The 18881-nt window shown below is 40.5% G+C and overlaps 1 protein-coding gene across 1 annotated transcript; it reads left to right on the forward strand.

The window, feature by feature from the left end:
- Window positions 1-1499: 1499 nt before the first annotated feature.
- Window positions 1500-12079, forward strand: LOC114032702 (NADH dehydrogenase [ubiquinone] 1 subunit C2-like). Its single transcript, XM_027848084.1, has 4 exons — window positions 1500-1522; window positions 1877-2232; window positions 9225-9368; window positions 11884-12079. Exons 1-4 carry the CDS (start codon window positions 1500-1502, stop codon window positions 11931-11933), a joined length of 573 nt encoding a protein of 190 aa, XP_027703885.1. The 3' UTR covers window positions 11934-12079.
- The last annotated feature ends 6802 nt before the right edge of the window (window positions 12080-18881 follow it).

Raw genomic sequence — 18881 nt, forward strand, 5'->3', positions numbered from 1 at the left:
ACACAGTGTCCCAAAAGTCTTAGTGCAGAATGGGCTCTACAAAGTGTCCCAAAAGTCTTGATGTACACAGAGTGTTCCAAAAGTTTTAGTGCAGAATGGATTACATACAAAAGTCTTAAGCTACCAAAGCTTAAAAACTGCACTAAGACTTTTGGGACACCCTGTGTATAATCCATTGTACACCTCTACTCCATCATTTCTCTCTCCAGAGACAATAGATTTGTGCTTTCTCATCAGTCTTCTAAAGTCACCACATTGACCAGAGTTCTGAAGTCTTTCAAGATAATTTTCTTTTATGCTGTTGTCTGTCCTCTCATTTTACAGATGAGGAAACAATCCCCAAAGAGTGATTCATTTGGGACTAAGACCAAATTTCCAGTCTCTCAGATCAGAGCTCTTCCCACTATACTTCAATTCTTTCTATATTTTCAGAAAGAAATTGATAAGCTGGACAGTACCCCGAGAGGACAACCAGAATAATAATAGCTAACATTTACTCTTACTATGTGCCAGGTATTGTGCTAAGCACTTTACAATGATCTCATTTGATCCTTACAACAACCCTGGAAGGAGGGTAGATGTTAGTACTACCCACATTTTATGACTGAAGAAACTGAGGAAGAGATTAAGTGACTTGCCCAGGGTTGCACAGCTAGTGTCTGAAGTTGGATTCGAGCTCAGGTCTTATTGACTCCAGGTTCACCTCTGTATCCATTACACTTCCAGCTGCTACATAGTCAAGCTTTAAGGTCTTGTCATAAGAGAAGTGGTTAAGAGAACAGAGAATGTTTTGCTTGGAAAAGAGGTCTCTGGGGTACATACTAGCTGTCTCCAAGTATTTGAAGTGCTGATGGAAAAGAGACTAGACCCACAGCCACGTTGTGTGACGACTAATATTGACAGACTTAGCCCTTCTCAGCAATGCAAGGATCTAAGACCTCTCCAAAGGCCTCATGATGGAAAATGCCATCCACATCCAAAGAAAGAACTATGGAGTTTGCATGCAGATCGAAGCATACTATTTGCTATTTTTTTCTTCTGTTTTGTTTTGTTTTCTCTTTCTTGTGGTTCCTTCTATTGGTTCTAATTCTTCGTTACAACATCACTAATGTGAAAATATGTTTAATAGGAATGTATATGTATAGACCATATCAGATTGTGAGCCGTCTTGGGGAGGGTGGTGGGGAGGGAGGGGAAGAAAAAATTTAAAACTCAAAAGTTTATGGAAATGATTGTTGAGAAATTAAAATAAATTAATAAAAAAAAAGATTGAGAGACTAGACCTGTTCTATTTGTCCCCAACAACAGAAGTGGAAGTTGCAGAGTGGCAGCTTTAGGCTGGATTTCATTGGGAGCTGTCCAAAAGTAGAGCTGGCTCCCTCGGGAGGTTGCGGGGTGCAAGGCTAGACACCTCCCCCCGCCCCATCTCGCGTTCTGCAGAGGGGATTCCTGCGCAGCCGCAGATGGGACCACGTGCCCTCCCGCTGAGGTCCGTTCCCATGGCGACTCTTCCTATGAACGAGTCCTGAAATGAGAGACGGGATAATCAGGGAATGGTGTGTAAAAGTGTTTGGGCAGAAGACAAGTTTTTTCTTTTACCGCTCTTCTCTGTATGCTGAAATGTTCATGTGTGTTAGTAATTATGTTCTTATTAAAATGGTTTTTTTTTAATTTCATAAATGTTTTCGGTTGAAATGTAAAGTCCACGTAGCCCCCTCTGACGTGCCCTTGAGGGGCTCACCAAAGGAGATGGGAAGTCTGTGTAAATAATTACTACACACAGCAGAGGTGATTTTAGTACTAACTTAGGAGTCAGAAAACTTGGCTTTATTCCAACTCTGCCCTCCGCGGGCTTCACGGTCCTGCTTTCTCGCAGAACCACTGCGGCCGCGTCCTTTTCCCTTCCGCCAGCAGAGGGAAAGGGGGCGGGCCTTTTCGAACGGCGGAACCTTGGTGCGGCGGCCCCGGACGTTGCGCAGCCGGGGGGACGCCTTTTCTCGGTGCACCGCGCGGTGCCCTTCACCTTGGCCAAAGGAGGAGGCGGCGGCGGCCGTGGGCTTGTCGAGATGAGTGTGAGGCCCAATTCCATCCCGCTGCAGTTCCTGCCCGATGAGGCCCGGAGCCTGCCACCGCCGAAGCTGACGGACCCGCGGATCCTCTACACGGGCTTCATGGGGTACTGCGCGGGGCTGTTGGATAACCTGCTCAATCGCCGGCCGGTGGTGACCGCTGGTGAGGACGCGGCTGGGGCGCGCGTGCACGAGACTGGGGGTGGGAGGGGGGTGGGAGGCGCGTGCACGAGTCGGGGGTCCGGGGCTCGGGCTCAAGTGCATCTGCTGACCGGGGATTGAGAGGCGCGCATGCACGGTTCTGGGCGCGTGGGGGCGGGGAAGTGCTTTGGAAGCCTGCGCCTCACTGGACCAGGGCCCTGGGTTCTAGTGTCCTCCTCTTCGTTTGGGTGTTTGGGTGGGTCACTTCCCTGAGAGGCAGCGTCTGCACGGTGAATGGGGAGGGGGTGTCAGAAGGGGAGCTGAGACTCCACAGTTAGTGGTTGTCACTAATGTGAGCTGTGACCCCGGGAAAGTTGTTTCCCCTCCCGGGGTTTCTCTGTCTTGGTCTTCTTGTTGCTGTTCAGTTGTGTGTGACTCTTTGTGACCCCACTGGGGGTTTTCTTGCCAAAGATACTGGAGTGGTTTGCCATTTCCTTCTCCATCTCATTTTACAGATGTGGAAACTGAGGCAAACAGGGTTAAGTGACGTGCCCAGGGTCACACAGCTAGTGTCTTGAGGCCAGATTTGAAATTAGGTCTTTCCTAAATCAGGGCCTGGTGCTGTATCCACTTCACTACCAGTTCACAACCTTAACCTGGTTGGCCCCCTCTTATCTTTCTAGTCTTCTTATACCTTACTTCCCTCCAGGAACTCTATGATCCAGCTGCATGAACAACTTGCAGTTACTCACATGTGACATTCCCTGCCTGACATTGTGCCTTTGCACTGGCTGTCTCCTATGCCTTGCTCCTTCCTTCTTCCTTTGGGTTTCCCAGGTTATGAAGAGCTTTAAATGCTTTATGTGCTTTATATTTGATCCTAGAGGTAGTAGTCAGCTAGCATTTATTGAGTTGCTATAGTGCCAGGTTCCTTGGTACGCAACGAGTTTATTGAGTGGGGGGTTATAACATGATCAGACCTAAGCTTTAAGAAAATTATTTTGTCAGCTGAGTGGAGGATGAATTGGAGTAAGGAAAGAGTTGAAGCAGGAAGGTGACTACAGTAGTCTAGAAACAAGGTGTCTCTGAGTGGAGAGAAGGGGCAAATGAGGAGTCTTGGTGCCTGGGAAGATGATAGAGCCCTAGAATACGAAAGCTGGAAAGAGGTGAAGGTTTAAGGGGGAAGATAGTGAGTTCTATTTTGGACATACTGTCTTTGAAATGCTTATGGAACATCCAGTTTGAGATGTTAGTAATGTAGGGCTAGGTCTCAGGAGAGTGACTAGGGCTGGATATATAGATGTGGACATCATCTGTGTAGAGATGATCCTTGATTCCATAGGAGCTTAAGAGATGACTAAGTGAGATAATGTAGAGGAAAAATAGAAGAGGCCCAGTGTAGAGCCTTGGGGGACCCCCATTGTCACATGACATAGATGAAGATCCAGTAAAGGAGACTGAAGAACAGTCAGACAGGTAGGAGGAAAATCAGGAGAGAACATTGTCACTAATGCCTAAAGAGGGGAGAATATCTAGGAGAAGAGGATCAAATATTGCAGAGAGGTCAAGGAGGATGAGGATTGAAAAAAGGACATTAGAATTGGCCAGAAAATATTTTGGAACTTTGGAAAAGGCATTTTCCATTGAATGATAAGGTTGGAAGCCAGGCTGCATAGGGCTTAGAAGGGAGTAGAGAAGAGGGAGTAGAGGTACCTACTTTCTCAAGGAGCTTAGCCAGAAAGGGAAAGAGACAAATGGGGCAATGGTTAGCAGGGATGGTCTGTTCAGGTAAGGGGTTTTAAGGGTGTGGGAGACATGTGTGTTTATAGGCATTGGGGAGGGACACAATAAATATCTCTTGAAGAGATTGAGAATGATACTGGAAGCAGTCTCCTGGAAAAGGTGAGAGGAGAAGAGATTGAGGGTGCCTGAAGGGGGGTTTTCCTTGGCAAGGAAAAGGGACTCTTCATCTGACATCTAAGTGAAGGACAATGAGGGAAAGCCATCTGAGTGATGCATGAGGAGGAGAATTGGAGCCTGGGAGCTCTCAAAGAATGGCCTCAGTTTTTTTGGTTAAGTGTGAGCACAGGGTGTGGGGGGAAGCTGTGGGAGGCCTGGAGAGAACAATCACTGTGGAGAGTGATCTTGTGCCATCCCATCTTCCCCAGCAGATTGCCCCTTCTATCATCCTCACTCTCTCACTTATCTTCAATCTCTCCCTTTCTCCTGACTGCTTTCCTGCTGCATACAAACATGTCCATGTCTCCCCTATCCTCAAAAAATAAACCCTCACTTGATCCTTCCATTCCCACTAACTATCCTCCCATAATTCTCCTGTATTTTGCAGCTAAACTCCTTGAGATGTCCGTCTAAAATAAGTGCCTCCATTTCCTCTCCTCTCACTCTTTTCATAACTCCCTATGATCGGGCTTCTCACCTCATCATTCAATCAAAACTGCTCTCTCCAACGTTACCAGTGATCTCTTAATTATTAAATCCAGTGTCTTTTTCTCAATCCTTGTATTTCTTGACCTCTCTGCAGTCTTTGATACTATTTTTCACCCTCCTCCACAATCATTTCTCTAGGTTTTCAGGATTCCCCCCATACTCACACTTCTCCTCTTACCTCTCAGACTGCTCCTTCTCAGTCTCTTTTGCTGGATCCTCATCCAGATCACACCCCCTAAACACAGGTGTTGCACAAGGTTCAATTCTGGACCCTCTTCTCTTAGTTTTTTTTACTATGTCACTTGGTAATTTTATCAGCTACCATGGATTCAAATTATCTTCATACTGATGAGTCACAAATCTTCTTATCCAGCCCTAATTTCTCTACTGACATCTCCAGTTGCCTATTAGACATCTTAAACAGGATGTCTCTAGGATATCTTAAACTTATTACACCTAAAACTGAACTAATTATCTTTCCCCAAAATCTTCCTATCTTCCAGACTTCCCTATTACTAACCCTAAATTCGTTTCTGACCCTAACCCTAAATGCGCACTGCCTTCCCAATCTCTCAGGTTTACAACCTATGTGTCATTCTCAACTCCTGGCTTCCTCTCTCACACACACACCTTTCTCTTCACCCCCAGCCTCCATCCAATTTGCTGCCACAGCTTTATGATTTCACCTTTGTAAAATCTCTCAAATATGCCTTCTTGTCTTTTCTGATAACTACCACCACCACAGTACAGACCCTCATCACCTCATGTCTAGACTACTGCAACAACCTGCTGGTGGGTCTGTAGAAATCTTACTTAACATGTCAAAAACTGAACTCATTATCTTTCCCCTCAAACCCTCCCCTCTTCTTAACTTTCCTATTACTGTCAAGGCCATCACCATCCTCCCAGTCACCCAGACTCATAACCGAGATGTCTTCCTCAACCTTCAACTCCTAACTCTCAATGCTTTTTCTCCCACCCCCCCACCCCCAATATCTAATGTGTCGCCAAGCTCTGTAAAGTCTGCCTTTGGAACATCTCTAGTGTATACCTTCTTTCCTCAGACACCACCACCAAGACAAGCCCTCATCACCTTAATCTTGGACTGTTACGGAAGCCTTCTGGTTGGCTTTTCTGCCTAGTCTCTCCCAACTCCAGTTCATCCCCCACTCATCTATTAAAGTGATCTTCCTAAAGAGCAAGTCATCTCCATTCAATAATCTCTAGTGCATAGATGTCAGACACATGACCCACCACACTCCTGAGTGCAACCCAAACCAGATTAAAATGTAATTGGGAAATAGTAAAATATTTGGGAGAAAAAAAAAGCTTAATAAAACATAAACATTATTTTTATTTCATTATAATTTTATTTATGGACCTTTAACGGAGGCAGTACTCTCTTCATATATCTTTTTTAAAATAATATTTTATTTTTTCCCCAATTACATGTAAAAACCATTTTTAACATTCATTTAAAAATTTTTTTGAGTTGCATAAACAAAGCCAATGCAACCAAGATTAGGAGGGAAGCAGAAAACTGGGAAAGAATTTTTACAACCCTTATCTCTGATAAGGGCCTCATTTCTAAAATATATAGAGAACTAAGTCAAATTTATAAGAATACAAGTCATTCCCCAATTGATAAAAGGTCAATGGATATGAACAGGCAATTTTCAGATGAAGAAAAAATGCTCTAAATCACTATTGCTTAGAGAAATGCAAATCAAAACAACTCTGAGGTACCACATCACACCTATCAGATTGGCCAACATGACAAAACAGGAAAATGATAACTGCTGGAGAAGATGTAGGAAAAGTGGAACACTAATGCATTGTTGGTGGAGTTGTGAAATGATCCAGCCATTTTGTTTGTTTGTTTGTTTTGTTTTTAGGCAATTGGGGTTAAGTGACTTGCCCAGGGTCACACAGCTAGTAAGTGTCAAGTGTTTGATGTGAGGTCGGATTTGAACTCAGATCCTCCTGACTTTAGGGCTGGTGCTCTATCACTGCGCCACCTAGCTGCCACAAAACAATAGTGCTTTTTTTTTTTTTTTTTTGGTGAGGCAATCAGGGTTAAGTGATTTGCCCAGGGTCACACAGCTAGTGTCAAGTGTCTGAGGCTGGATTTGAACTCACGTCCTCCTGACTCCAAGGTCAGAGCTCTAGTCACTACAACACCTGGCTGCCCTATGATCCAACCATTTTGGAGAGCAATTTGGAACTATGCCCAAAGGAATATAAAAATGTGCATACCCTTTGACCCAGCAATAGCACTTCTAGGGCTGTACCCAAAGAGATCATACAAATGGGAAAAGGACCCACATGTATAAAAATATTTACGGCAGCTCTATTTGTGGTGGCAAAGAATTGGAAATTGAGGGGATGCCTATCAGTTGGGGAATAGCTGAACAAGTTGTGGTATATGAATGTAATGGGATACTATTGTGCTATATGAAATGATGAGGGGGGAAGCTAGGTGGCGCAGTGGATAGAGCACCGGCCCTGGATTCAGGACGACCTGAATACAAATCTGGCCTCCAACACATAATACTTACTAGCTGTGTGACTCTGGGCAAGTCACTTAACCCCATTGCCTAACCAAAAAAAAAAAGAAATGAGGAGCAGGGGACTTCAGAAAAACTTGGAAAGACTTGTATGGACTGATGCTGAGTGAAGTGAGCAGAACCAGGAGAACTTTGTACACAGTAACAGTCACGTTGTGCTATGACTAACTTTGATAGACTTAGCCCTTCTCAGCAATGCAAGGATCTAAGACATCTCCAAAAGGCTCATGCTGGAAAATGCTGTCCACGTCCAGAGAAAGAACTATGGAATTTGAATGCAGATCAAAGCATACTATTTGCTCTTTTTTTTTCTTATGTTTTGTTTTGTTTCCTCTTTCTTATAGTTCCTCCCATTGGTTCTAATTCTTCCTTACAACATGACCAATGTGAAAATACATTTAATAGGAATGTATATGTAGAACCTATATTAGATTGCACACCATTGAAGGGGAGGGAGGGGGAGAAAAATTTAAAACTCAAAAGCATATGGAAGTGATTGTTAAAAACTAAAAATAAGTTAATAAAAATCTAAAGAAAAAAATTTTTTGAGTTCCAAATTCTCTCCCTTTCCTCCACCTTCCCTGAGAGGGTAAGCAATTTTATATAGGTTATACATGTGCAATCATGCAAAATATTTCCATATTAGTCATGTTGTGAAAGAAAATAGACCAAAGACAATCCATGAAAAAATAAAGTGAAAACTAGTATGCTTCAATCTACATTCAGACTTCCATCAGTTCTTTCCTGTAGATGCAGATGACATTTTTCATCATGCATTCTTTGGAATTGCCATGGATTATTGTATTGCTGAAAGTAGCTAAGTCATTCACAATTGATCATCATACAGTATTACTGTTACTGTAGACAAAAACATAGATAATATTTAGTTTTCTAAGTCAATATGCAGCTGAGATCTTTATGTACAGTTGAATAGCCCCCGTTTCTATTTGAATTTGACACCACAACCGTAGTTGGTTCCCTATGGCCTCCAGGATCAAAGCTGAACTCCTCTCTTTGACTTTTAAAGTCCTTCATAACCTGGCCTCTTCCTGCCTTTCCAGTCTTCTTACACCTTCTCTCCATGGACTCTTCAATCCAATGACCTTGACCTCCTTGTTTTTACGTGAAAAAGACATTTCCAAACTCAGTGCATTTTCACTGACTGTCTCCCATGCCTGAAATTCCTGCCCCCTCATCTCTGCCTCCTGGCTTCCCCCACTTCCTTTAAATTTCAGCTAAAATCTCACCCTCCACAAGGAGCCTTTCCTAGTCTTCTTAATGTTAGTGTCTTCTGTCTGAGATTATCTCCAATTTATCATAGACACATACACACACACACACACACACACACGTATCTTGATTGTACATAGTTGTTTATATGTTGTCTCTCCCCATTGGGTTGTGAGCTTCTTGAGGACAGAACTTGTTTTTGTCTTTCTTTGTATCCTCAGGCACGATGTCTGGCACATCGTAGGTGCTTAAGAAATTCTTGACTTGCATACAAATTTTGGTTCATTTCAAAGGAACTCTTGCATTTTGTGTTATGACAAGCAGATTCTTCTTGTTTCCCCAGAAAAAAATTTCAGGGAATCTGAGATATGAACAGATTTGACCTTATTCTTTTAGAGTTAAAAGTGACTTTAGAGATCATCTTAACCAGTCTTTCTCATTTGAAGATGAGGAAACAGAGGCCTCCGAATGAAAGATGATTTGCCCAAGCTAAATTATGCAGATAAATATTGGAGCAGGAGCTGAAACCGGGCCTCCACTTGTGTTCTTTTTTTCTATGCCAGTCATCTTTGTATCTCCTACCGTGCCTTGCACAGCAGATGCCCAGTAGCAGAATGAATGAATGGATTGGGAGATTTTTATTCAAATGCTTTGAGAGTAATAGGGAAAAAAAAGACTGCCATTTGCATGATTTTTAAATGCAATTTTTTCTTCATCACAAAACCTGATTTCCATTTATCTTTTGGTTTTGGTTTTTCATGAATTTCAGGTTTACATCGCCAGCTCCTGTATGTCACTTCATTCTTTTTTGTGGGATATTACCTTATTAAACGCCAAGATTTTAAGTATGCTGAAAGGGACCGTGATATGTTTCAGTATATGAAATTGCATCCAGAAGATTTTGAAGAAAAGGGTAGGTATTTTAATTTTCAGAAAATGCTGAAGTTAAGTATTATTTAACTATACATGAGACTATACATGACTATACATGAGACTATGTAATATGAAGTATGTGTCATAAAGTCATAGAAATAAAGTCCTTTAGTCTGTCCTGGTTGATATGAGCAAAAATTTTCAAAAGAATTACATAGTCTTAAAAAAAAAAAAGAATTACATAATCTAAATAGCCACGTGAAAGATGGTTCCATATCACTAGTAATAAGAAAAATGCATATTAAAACAATTCATAGGTTGCATTTCATACCCAATAAGTTGGCAAATATGACAAAAAAGCAAGAATAATTAATATTGGGGTCAAGCATTAGCCTTTTGGATTGACCAGTCAGGTCTTAGGGACGGCTTCCCTGCCTTTTAGGGAAAAACTAGCCTGCCTATGTGGCAGGGCGTTATATATTATATTGCTTCTACCAGAGCAGAAAGAGGGATGAGACTGGACTCCTTGGGAATGTTGGTTTTATTTGTATTCTATTGGTGTAGTATTAATTTTTGTCCCGAATAAATATTTTATTGTTCCAATGTCCTTTAAAGCCTGAGCTTGCCAGTATGCCTACAAAATGATTTAGGTCCCAGTTAACACCAGAAGTTCCCAGAATTATATTGATCTCTGTGAGCCCAGAGTCATTTTGGAGCTTGAGTTACATTTGATTTAATTATCACAACAGCCCTGTGAGATAGGCAGTGCAAGTAATAGTGTTCCCATTTTGTATATGAGGAGACTGAGGTTCAGGTTGTTTCTTGCCTGAAGTCACACAGCTGATAAGTGATGGAACAATAATTATAACCCAGATCTTCTGGATATACAGTCTAGTGTATTAAGTTTGTTTTCAAACAAATACTTAGTGGTTTTTATTTAGACAAAAAATGCTAGTCTTTTAAAAAAAAATTATTTCTGGGGCAGCTAGGTTGCGCAGTGGATAGAGCTCTGGCCTTGAAGTCAGAAGGACATGAGTTCAAATCCAGTCGCAGACACATGACACTTACTAGCTGTGTGACCCTGGGCAAGTCACTGAACCCCAATTGCCTCACCAAAAAGCAAAAAATATATATATAATTTCTGAGTCTAACATAGTAAACAAACCAATATAAAACAGTATTCAGTATACAATTCTTTTCATATTTGTGTGCCTTCATGTATATAAGGTTCTTCTGCTTTCACTTTCTTTTCATTATTTTCTATGTCCTTTCACATTCATCATTTTTCATGGTGCCATAGTTATCTGTTACATTGATGGTCCATAATTTGCTCCATTGTTCCCCTTTCTTGGACATTTAGGCGTCCAGTTTTTCACTCTCATACCACTATCAGCATCCTTATTTACAGGCAGTTAGACAATTTTAGAGCTCAAAGAGATTTCAATTATCATCTAGTTTGACCTTCTCGTTTTTTTTTTTACTGCTGCTTTTTGTTTCTATATCCCATTCATTTCCAGATCTATTCCTTTCTTCCGGTGAGCCTTTCCCTATAAAAAAAGATTTTAAAAGGAGGGGGTGGTGCAGGGAAAGCCCCACAAAACCACCCAAACATCACTGTCTGATAGTATATAGAATATTCTACACACAAAGTCCTCCCTAAACCACGTAAAGCTAGTGAATATGCTTTTTCTTAATTCTTTTCTGGAGCCAGAATTAGAATTACACGGCATTCAGTTTTGTTGTTCTTTCCATTTGCATTATTATTGCATTAGTGATTATAAATGTTATTTTCCTGATTCTGCTTCAATTCCTAAGTTACCCAATGTGTCACTAAATTCTTCATGTTTATCTAGTGTGCTGATGAAGTAACATTCCATCTCATTCATGTGCCACAATTTGTGCGACTGTTGGTTAGTCAGATGGAGCCCCTCACTTTTCAGATAAAGGGACTCAGGTCCCACAAAGCCAAAGTAACTTCCCCAAGATTCTGTCAGTACATGGTATTGTAGCCTGGCATGGGATCCAGATTTGAGGGTTTGTTTGTTTTTTTTTTTTCTTATAACATCTTTAGAAAAAATTTACAGGAATAGGAATGTGGGATTAGCGGACTTCATTAGTTTGGGAAAGCTAAAAGATTCAGTTTAAAATCTGGTGTAAATATTATGTCCTGCTGTAGTTCTGAACAACTGATGGCTGTGAGCCACTTATTTTGGAAACCAGAGCTCAAAGACATTTGAATGTGCCTGGCTGCTTGCCCTCTCCTAACTGATGGAGTCAGTGCTTCTCTTTCTCCTCCCCCCTATCTTCCACACAGCAGCACTGCAGTCAAACTAATAACCTTACCTCACCCCCTTCACCCCCAACCCAGTACTGTAAAGGCAAGCAACAGCAAAATCTTTCTAACCAATTGCTCTGGAAAATTTCTGAGTGACACTTTTAAATATGTGTATTCCTATTAAAGTAGTGACACCTTTAAATACATAGAGAAAATTTAAACTAGACTTCTAATGAAAATATTTAAAGTACTCATCTTATATTATCCTTTTCTTTTGTAGAAAAGAAAACTTATGCTGAAATTCTTGAAGACTTTTATCCAGTTCGCTGAAACTTCTCACCCTGTCTGCTCTTATTTCTTTCCCAAGAGCTTTTGTTCATGAACTCAATGGGATGGATTTCTAATATATCTCAAATTCATGTGTGATGAAAAAATTAAGATCTTCTAATTAAATGAGTGACATGAATACATAACTATTTCAGTCATCTACCCTCTTATGTGTGTTATGCCTTAGTACATATGAGCAAAGTATGGGAGTAAGATGGGGGTGTAACTATGTTTGGGTTACAAAAGGCACCTTGCCAGACTCCAGGCATCTCTCAGTTTCTGGAACCTGATCTTGAAGGACATCCTTAAGAGTTACTTAGAAGAAACTGCACCTATGTTGTGGAAAAGACATCTGCATTCTAATGAATGCACTGATATGAGGTGAGATTGACCATAGCTACCCCCAAGACACAGTTAGTCAGCTGTTATTAAGTGTTTACTATGTGCCAGGCACTTTGCTAAGCACTGGGGATAAAAAGAAGCAAAAACACAGCTCTTGCCCTCAGGGAGCTCACATTCTAATGGAGGAGTTTGTTGTTCAGTCGTTTCAGTGGTGTCCAACTGTTTGTGACCCCATTTGTGGTTTTCTTGGCAGAAATACTGGAGTGGTTTGTCATCTCCTTCTCCAGCTCATTTTACAGATGAGCAAACTGGGGCAAACGGGGTAAAGTGATTTGCCCAGGGTTATACAGCTAGTAAATGTCTGAGGCCGGATTTGAACTCAAGTCCTCCTCACTCCAGGGCTGGCACTCTATCTGCCAGCTGCCCCAGTGGAGGAGACGGTGTGCGAATAACTAGAAGGTAATCTTGGAGAGAATACACTAGGAGGGAGTGGTGTGGGACTGGGAATGACCTGAAGAAGGTAGAATTTGAGCTGAATCCTGAAGGAAACTAGGAAAGCCGGGAAGTGGAGAGGAGGAAGAAGGCATTCCAGGCATAACAGACAGTGAAAAGGCACACAGATGGGAATGGCGTGTCATGTGTGTGGAATAGTGAGTAAGCAGTGTAGCTGTTTAATTTACTGTGTGGATAAGGGAGTGGATTTTAAGAAGACAGCAAATGAGGAAGAGGCTAGTTTGTAAAAGTCTTTAAATGCCAAAGACAGCATTCACAGAGCATTTGATCATGGAGGTAATTGGGAGCCATTGGAGTTTATTGAGGGGGGTGGGGCAAGACTTATGCTTTCGGAAAATCACTTTGTTACCTGAGGGGAGAATGGATTGGAATGGGGAGACTTGGCAAGAAGGCCAATGGGCAAGAAGGCCAATAGAAAGGCTGTTGCAACAGGCTAGGTATAGATGGTGAGAGCCTTCACTGTGGTGGTTACTATGTGAGTGGAGAGAACTGTCTATACAAGGGGTTGGGAAGATAGAAATGACAAGACTTGACAACACATTGGATATTGGTGAGAGGGCAAGTGAGGAATCAGTTGTTTCAAGGTTGTAGGCCCTGGTGACTGGAAAGATGATGGTGGAAGGTTTGGAATAGCCACTGGAGTGAGTGAGATCACAAATCAGTTAGGGTGATATAAAAAGACTGGCTAACTGCATTGAGGACCTGTTTAAGGTTCTGTTAACAAATCTGTAATGGGCCAAGTCATCATGATTTCCTCCAGCTCCATTCAGTAGCATATGAATAGGAATGAAGGAGGTCCAGGATCCAGGTTGGGTTGGATCTAGGGTTGCGTCTTAGCAAGGTGTAAACAGTGGTTGGACAAGGGAGCAAAGAATTTGAATGTAAAGGATAGTATCAGACTGATTGATCAAGAGGTCAAGATAAGAAAGGCCGGATGGTCTAGCCAGTGCAAGATTATGGCTCATAAAAGAACTGAGGAATGGAGACACTGGAGATCACACTGAGGATGCAGAACAGGGTTAGGGTCATAAGGCATAGGGAGAGAGGGAATGACAAAAGATTATGATCAGATAAAAGAACTTTAAGTTCATAAACGTGGAGGTGGAATTCTTATGGGTGATGACAAGATCAAGGTCCATGCAGCTGAGGTGGAACAGAGGAGAGCTGTGAAGTTAGTGTATTTAAAGGAGCCTTGGTATGTATGTTGAAGTCCTCTAGTAGGAGGGCAGGAGTTATGGTGGAAATTCTGTAGACCAGGCATTGAACTCAAGGGAGAAGGAAGGAAAATATCCTGGAGACTGGAGAAATAACAGATTTAAGATCTAGCTTTACAAGATGCCATCTGAATCCTCATCGTGGATTCAGGGCTACTTAGTGAGAACAAACCTCCTAAGGATTTGGGGATATTGCCTTCGTTGGTCAGAGGACTTCACTGCTAGAGAGTACATAAAAGAGAACATTGTTATACCCCTATTGAGCTGTTGGAGAAAGTCACAGAGTGACCTTTAATAGGTATGTTGGAGCAGAGCCTCCTCAATTGATCCCAGGCAATGGTCAGGGATTTTTATGGAGCAATTGATTGATGCATCATTACTTCATATTACTCAAGGGCTTGTGATCTGAAAGGTAGGACACCTGTTCAAAGAAGAGATGAATAATGAGAAATATGTCAAGGGGATCCCATGACTGCCTTAGTGAGATTGTCGAGATTGCCTGACCTTCCCAGCAATCTACGTTCACATGGAATGGGTTTAATTATGGATGTGCTATACAATTCCCACTTGGCAGCTGCTGGCATTTTGTCTTTGCAGGATGAATTACTGATTTGTCTACATAAATACTTTTACCAAGATCATAAGCAATAAGTCAGACTTAGCCTAGGGATTCCACCTCATAAGAAAGTTCCAATTCTTCCAAGTAAGATGAGATTCAATTGTCTTTAAGTTAACAACTATACCAGCAGATACTGGGATTTGTTTGCAGCATTGTAGATGACAAAACATTAGCATTCAGTCCATAGGGTTCAGTTTCCCAGAAACAAATACCCAAATTTGCAATATAAGCAGCCATTAGTTTTGGTAACATTCCATATAGTCCTGCTACTTGTGAATTACATGTTCTTCAAACTATGCTTTTTATGTTCTTAAAATTGATTCTATATACTCATTATTGCAAAGGAAAAAAGATCTGAATTCATTACCAGATTCTAATAAACTTCTCTAGAGCTCCATCCTCCCATCTGATTGGAAAAGAGGAACAGAACTTAGATAACTTTTGATGATTTGTGCAGATATTCGTATCTAGTTGTATAAATTTTATATCCACGAAGCCTTCTTAACATAATCTGAAGTTTTAAAATACAAATCCAATTTTCTAATTACCGTGTCCAGAGGACTACTGATAGCATTTCTGGTTTCAGTTTATTTTTAGGCTTAACATTTATAAAGATGTTCCAGCCACCTGAATTTATTAGCTATAAATGCACTTGTCCTTCATTCTGTTGGAAGCCACTCATTTGGGATCATGATTAGTTAAGGTCTGCTTCACTCCTAATTGTACTTAAATTTTTTTCTATTTCTGACAGTTTTTTTCAGTATATGGACCATTTCTAGATAATTCTTATTGCCTTTTAACTTTGCAAAAAACAAAATAATTCTTGATGTATCAACATCTACACCGTTAAATATTTAATCATTTACCAGAGATCACCATGTCTCCCAGACAAATGTTTCATAGTAGAAGGCTTAGAATCATAAAGCTATTGTAGTCCTCAGACCGAAGAGGATTCTGACTCCCTTAATATGATAGAAGCATCACTAGGTATCATACCCAAATATTAACAACATAGCTTATAATACTTAATAAAAACCATAATACTTGAAACTTATAAGCAGCATCAATGTCAATGATCTGAACATTTGAAATATAAAACATGAAACAACTTAATTCCATCAAATACCAGTTAAATTGAATACATTTCCAAATTTCCTACATTATTAAAAAAAAAAAACATGCACTTGTTTTTGAGTTTTGACATTCTGTAGTGGTTGCATTGGAAAAAAAAACAAGGAGCAGCTAGGTGCCGCAGTGGATAGAGCACTGGCCCTAAAGTCAGAAGGACCTGAATTCAAATCTGGCCTCAGACCAAACACTTGACAATTACTAGCTATGTGACCCTGGGCAAGTCACTTAACCCCGGTTGCCTAAAAATTTAAAAACCAGCATAACATGTATAGCCTATATTGGATTGCTTGCTGTCCTGGGGAGAGGAAGGGGAAAGAAGGGAGGAAGGAAAATTTGGAACTCAAAATCTTTCAAAAAATGAATGTTAAAAATTGTCTTTACATGTAATTGGAAAAAAAAATACTATTATAAGAAAAATAAAGGGAAAAAAACCAGTATAAACTATCAGTAATGTCACCACTGCAAGAATATAATACTATTGTCCATCATTTACTATGAACAACTGTGCCGTGGTTGATAATTGTCCCCTACTAATCTATCAGGCCCAGCATAAATCTGAACTTTAATTGCTCAAGTCTAAGATTGCTCCATGATTCCAGCTTCTTTTTCCAAATCCACATAAAGATACCAGTTTTTGTGAATTTAGAATGGAAAATCATTAGGATCTTCCCCAGAGCCCTGGCAAGCAGTTGTTCCTCTTTTAAATGTCTTTAAATTATAAACTTAACAAATGTGAACTACTTAAAATACAAACAACAGAAAAAAGGATTGTATGTGAAATCATGAACGTCTCTTATGTAGGCTTTTAAGTATATATTAAATTTGACATGATAATAACAAAACTGCCCCCACTTACCTGTGTTCCCTTCTAAACTGAGAGAAATTGGCTCTTCCGAAAGCCTCCTGCACAGTTGGCAACGGGCAGAAGCTTTTCTGTCTCTTATTTTGCTCTAACTTTGATCTTACTGTTCAGTTTTATGAATAGCTAATAGTTTGCAAATGTCTTCCATTCAGGCCAAGTATGTTGCAAGTAACTGGATTTCTTTTTGTCTATAATATTTCACTTTCCTATTAGTAAACTTAATTTCTTAATCTTAAAGTTTTCTGCTTCCAAATCATGTCATGTGTTTCAATGTATCATTAGGTCTAGTTTTTTCTTTTCCTACTGTTTCTGCATGTCATGCAATTTAATACATTTATGTATACCATATTATGTGTATTATATAAATCACACAAGTTTAATGGACCTATTTTAAAGGTTTGTTGTTGTAATTTTTAAATATGCTAGTGTTCAGGCTGCACTGGCTTATTTTGGCTTTTTGCAAAGTTTCTTGAATCAATCACATAACTTTATTACTGGGTTATCCCAAATGGAAACTTCCAGCTTTCCAGTTCTCTTTTTTCTACCCACTGTCCTGGTGCTTAGCCACCCGAATTACTATTAGATATGTACATACTTTGCTTCAATGTGCTAAGCAATTGAGTGCCACCAAATCATTTACTTAAATTGACTCTTTCCCCCAAAAATTTCCTTTCTAATTTTGGAGAAGAAAAATTAAAAGACAGGAGCTGCTAGAAGGAAGAGGAAGAGACTAAATAGCTTCTAATAATAAATTGACTTATACAGTTTGCCTTGAGAAATGATAGGTAGGGGCAGCTAGGTGGCACAGTGGATGGAACTCTGGCCTTGGAGTCAGGAGGACCTGAGTTCAAATGCAGCCTCAGACACTTGACACTTACAGCTGTGTAACCATGGGCAAGTCACTTAACCCCGATTGCCTTACCAAAAAGCCAAAAAAAAAAAGAGAAGGAAAGAAAGAAATGACAGGTAAAATGAACTTTTGGTTCTACGGCTCAGTCTTCAAAAATGCCTGTCAGTTACATAAGAGATAACCAAAATCAGTACAGGATCTGCGGGACTCCTTTACCCTACAGTCTCCATGAGAAAAGAGAGAATAAAAGAATAGGTGTCCTCAAAAATAGTTGGATTTCTTCATTTCTATTTCAACAATACAGAGTAAGTTCTGAGAAACTTCACTGTGAAATTCAGTACAAACTTGATTTTTGTTTCCATTGTAATTTACAAATTCATTTTCAAAAATTCATTTTATTTGATTCTTAAATATATGTTATCATAAATTTAGTCTTTTCAACAAATCTCAGAAGCAAGAGAATGTTGTTTTCTCTTGGCAATTGACATAATCTGCCTTAGCCCTGGAGCAACTCGATTAGGGGAAAAGAAGACCTCAAATTGGGAGAATTCCTGTTTTTATTTGAAACTGATTAGCAGCAGCAGTTAATCATATACATGTGTCTATGAATATATTTTTATTGTTGTTCAGTCCCTTTCAGTCATGTCTGACTCTTCGTAACCCCATTTGGGGTTTTTGTGGCAGAGATACTGGAGTAGTTTGCCATTTCCTACTCTAGATCATTTTACAGATGAGGAAACTGAGGCAGACAGGGGTTAAGTGACTTGCCCAGGATCACACAACTAGTTAGTGTCTGAACTGAGGTCTTCTTGACTCTAGGCCTGGTGCTCTATCCACTGTGCCACCTAGCTGCCCATATGTGTGTGAGTGTTCACATGCATACACACACACACACGGATATATACATGAAAGTTAAAACAAACACTAGCAAGCATTCAATCATCCACGGACTCATAAAGATTAACAGGAGTTTCTGAAATCCATTTCGATTCTACCTTTGTCAGGCCCTCAACATTAAATTATTTGGGCTTTAGGAATACCATTTCCATCTCCCACCTCCCAACCCCTCCCTCCTCGGTCTCCTATTGTTGTTCAGTTGTTTTCAGTCACATCTGACTCTTTATGGCTTCGTTTGGGGTTTTCTTGGCAAAAACACTGGACTGGTTTGCCATTTCCTTCTCCAGCTCATTTTACAGAAGAGGAAACTGAGGCAAACAGGGTTAAGTGACTTGCCCAGGTCACACAGCTAGTAAGTGTCTGAGGCTGGATTTGAATTGAGGTCTTCCTCACTCCAGGTACAATGCTCAATCCACTGAAGCATCTATGTGCCACTTCTGCTAATGGTTTATTTCTTGGTTTGCAATTTTTTTTTCAAGTGTCCATCTTTTATCCAGATCGAAAGACCTTTCCTGGAGTCATA

This window comes from Vombatus ursinus, unplaced genomic scaffold, assembly GCF_900497805.2.
Source record: "Vombatus ursinus unplaced genomic scaffold, bare-nosed wombat genome assembly UNPS02005659.1, whole genome shotgun sequence".
Lineage (NCBI taxonomy): Eukaryota > Metazoa > Chordata > Mammalia > Diprotodontia > Vombatidae > Vombatus > Vombatus ursinus.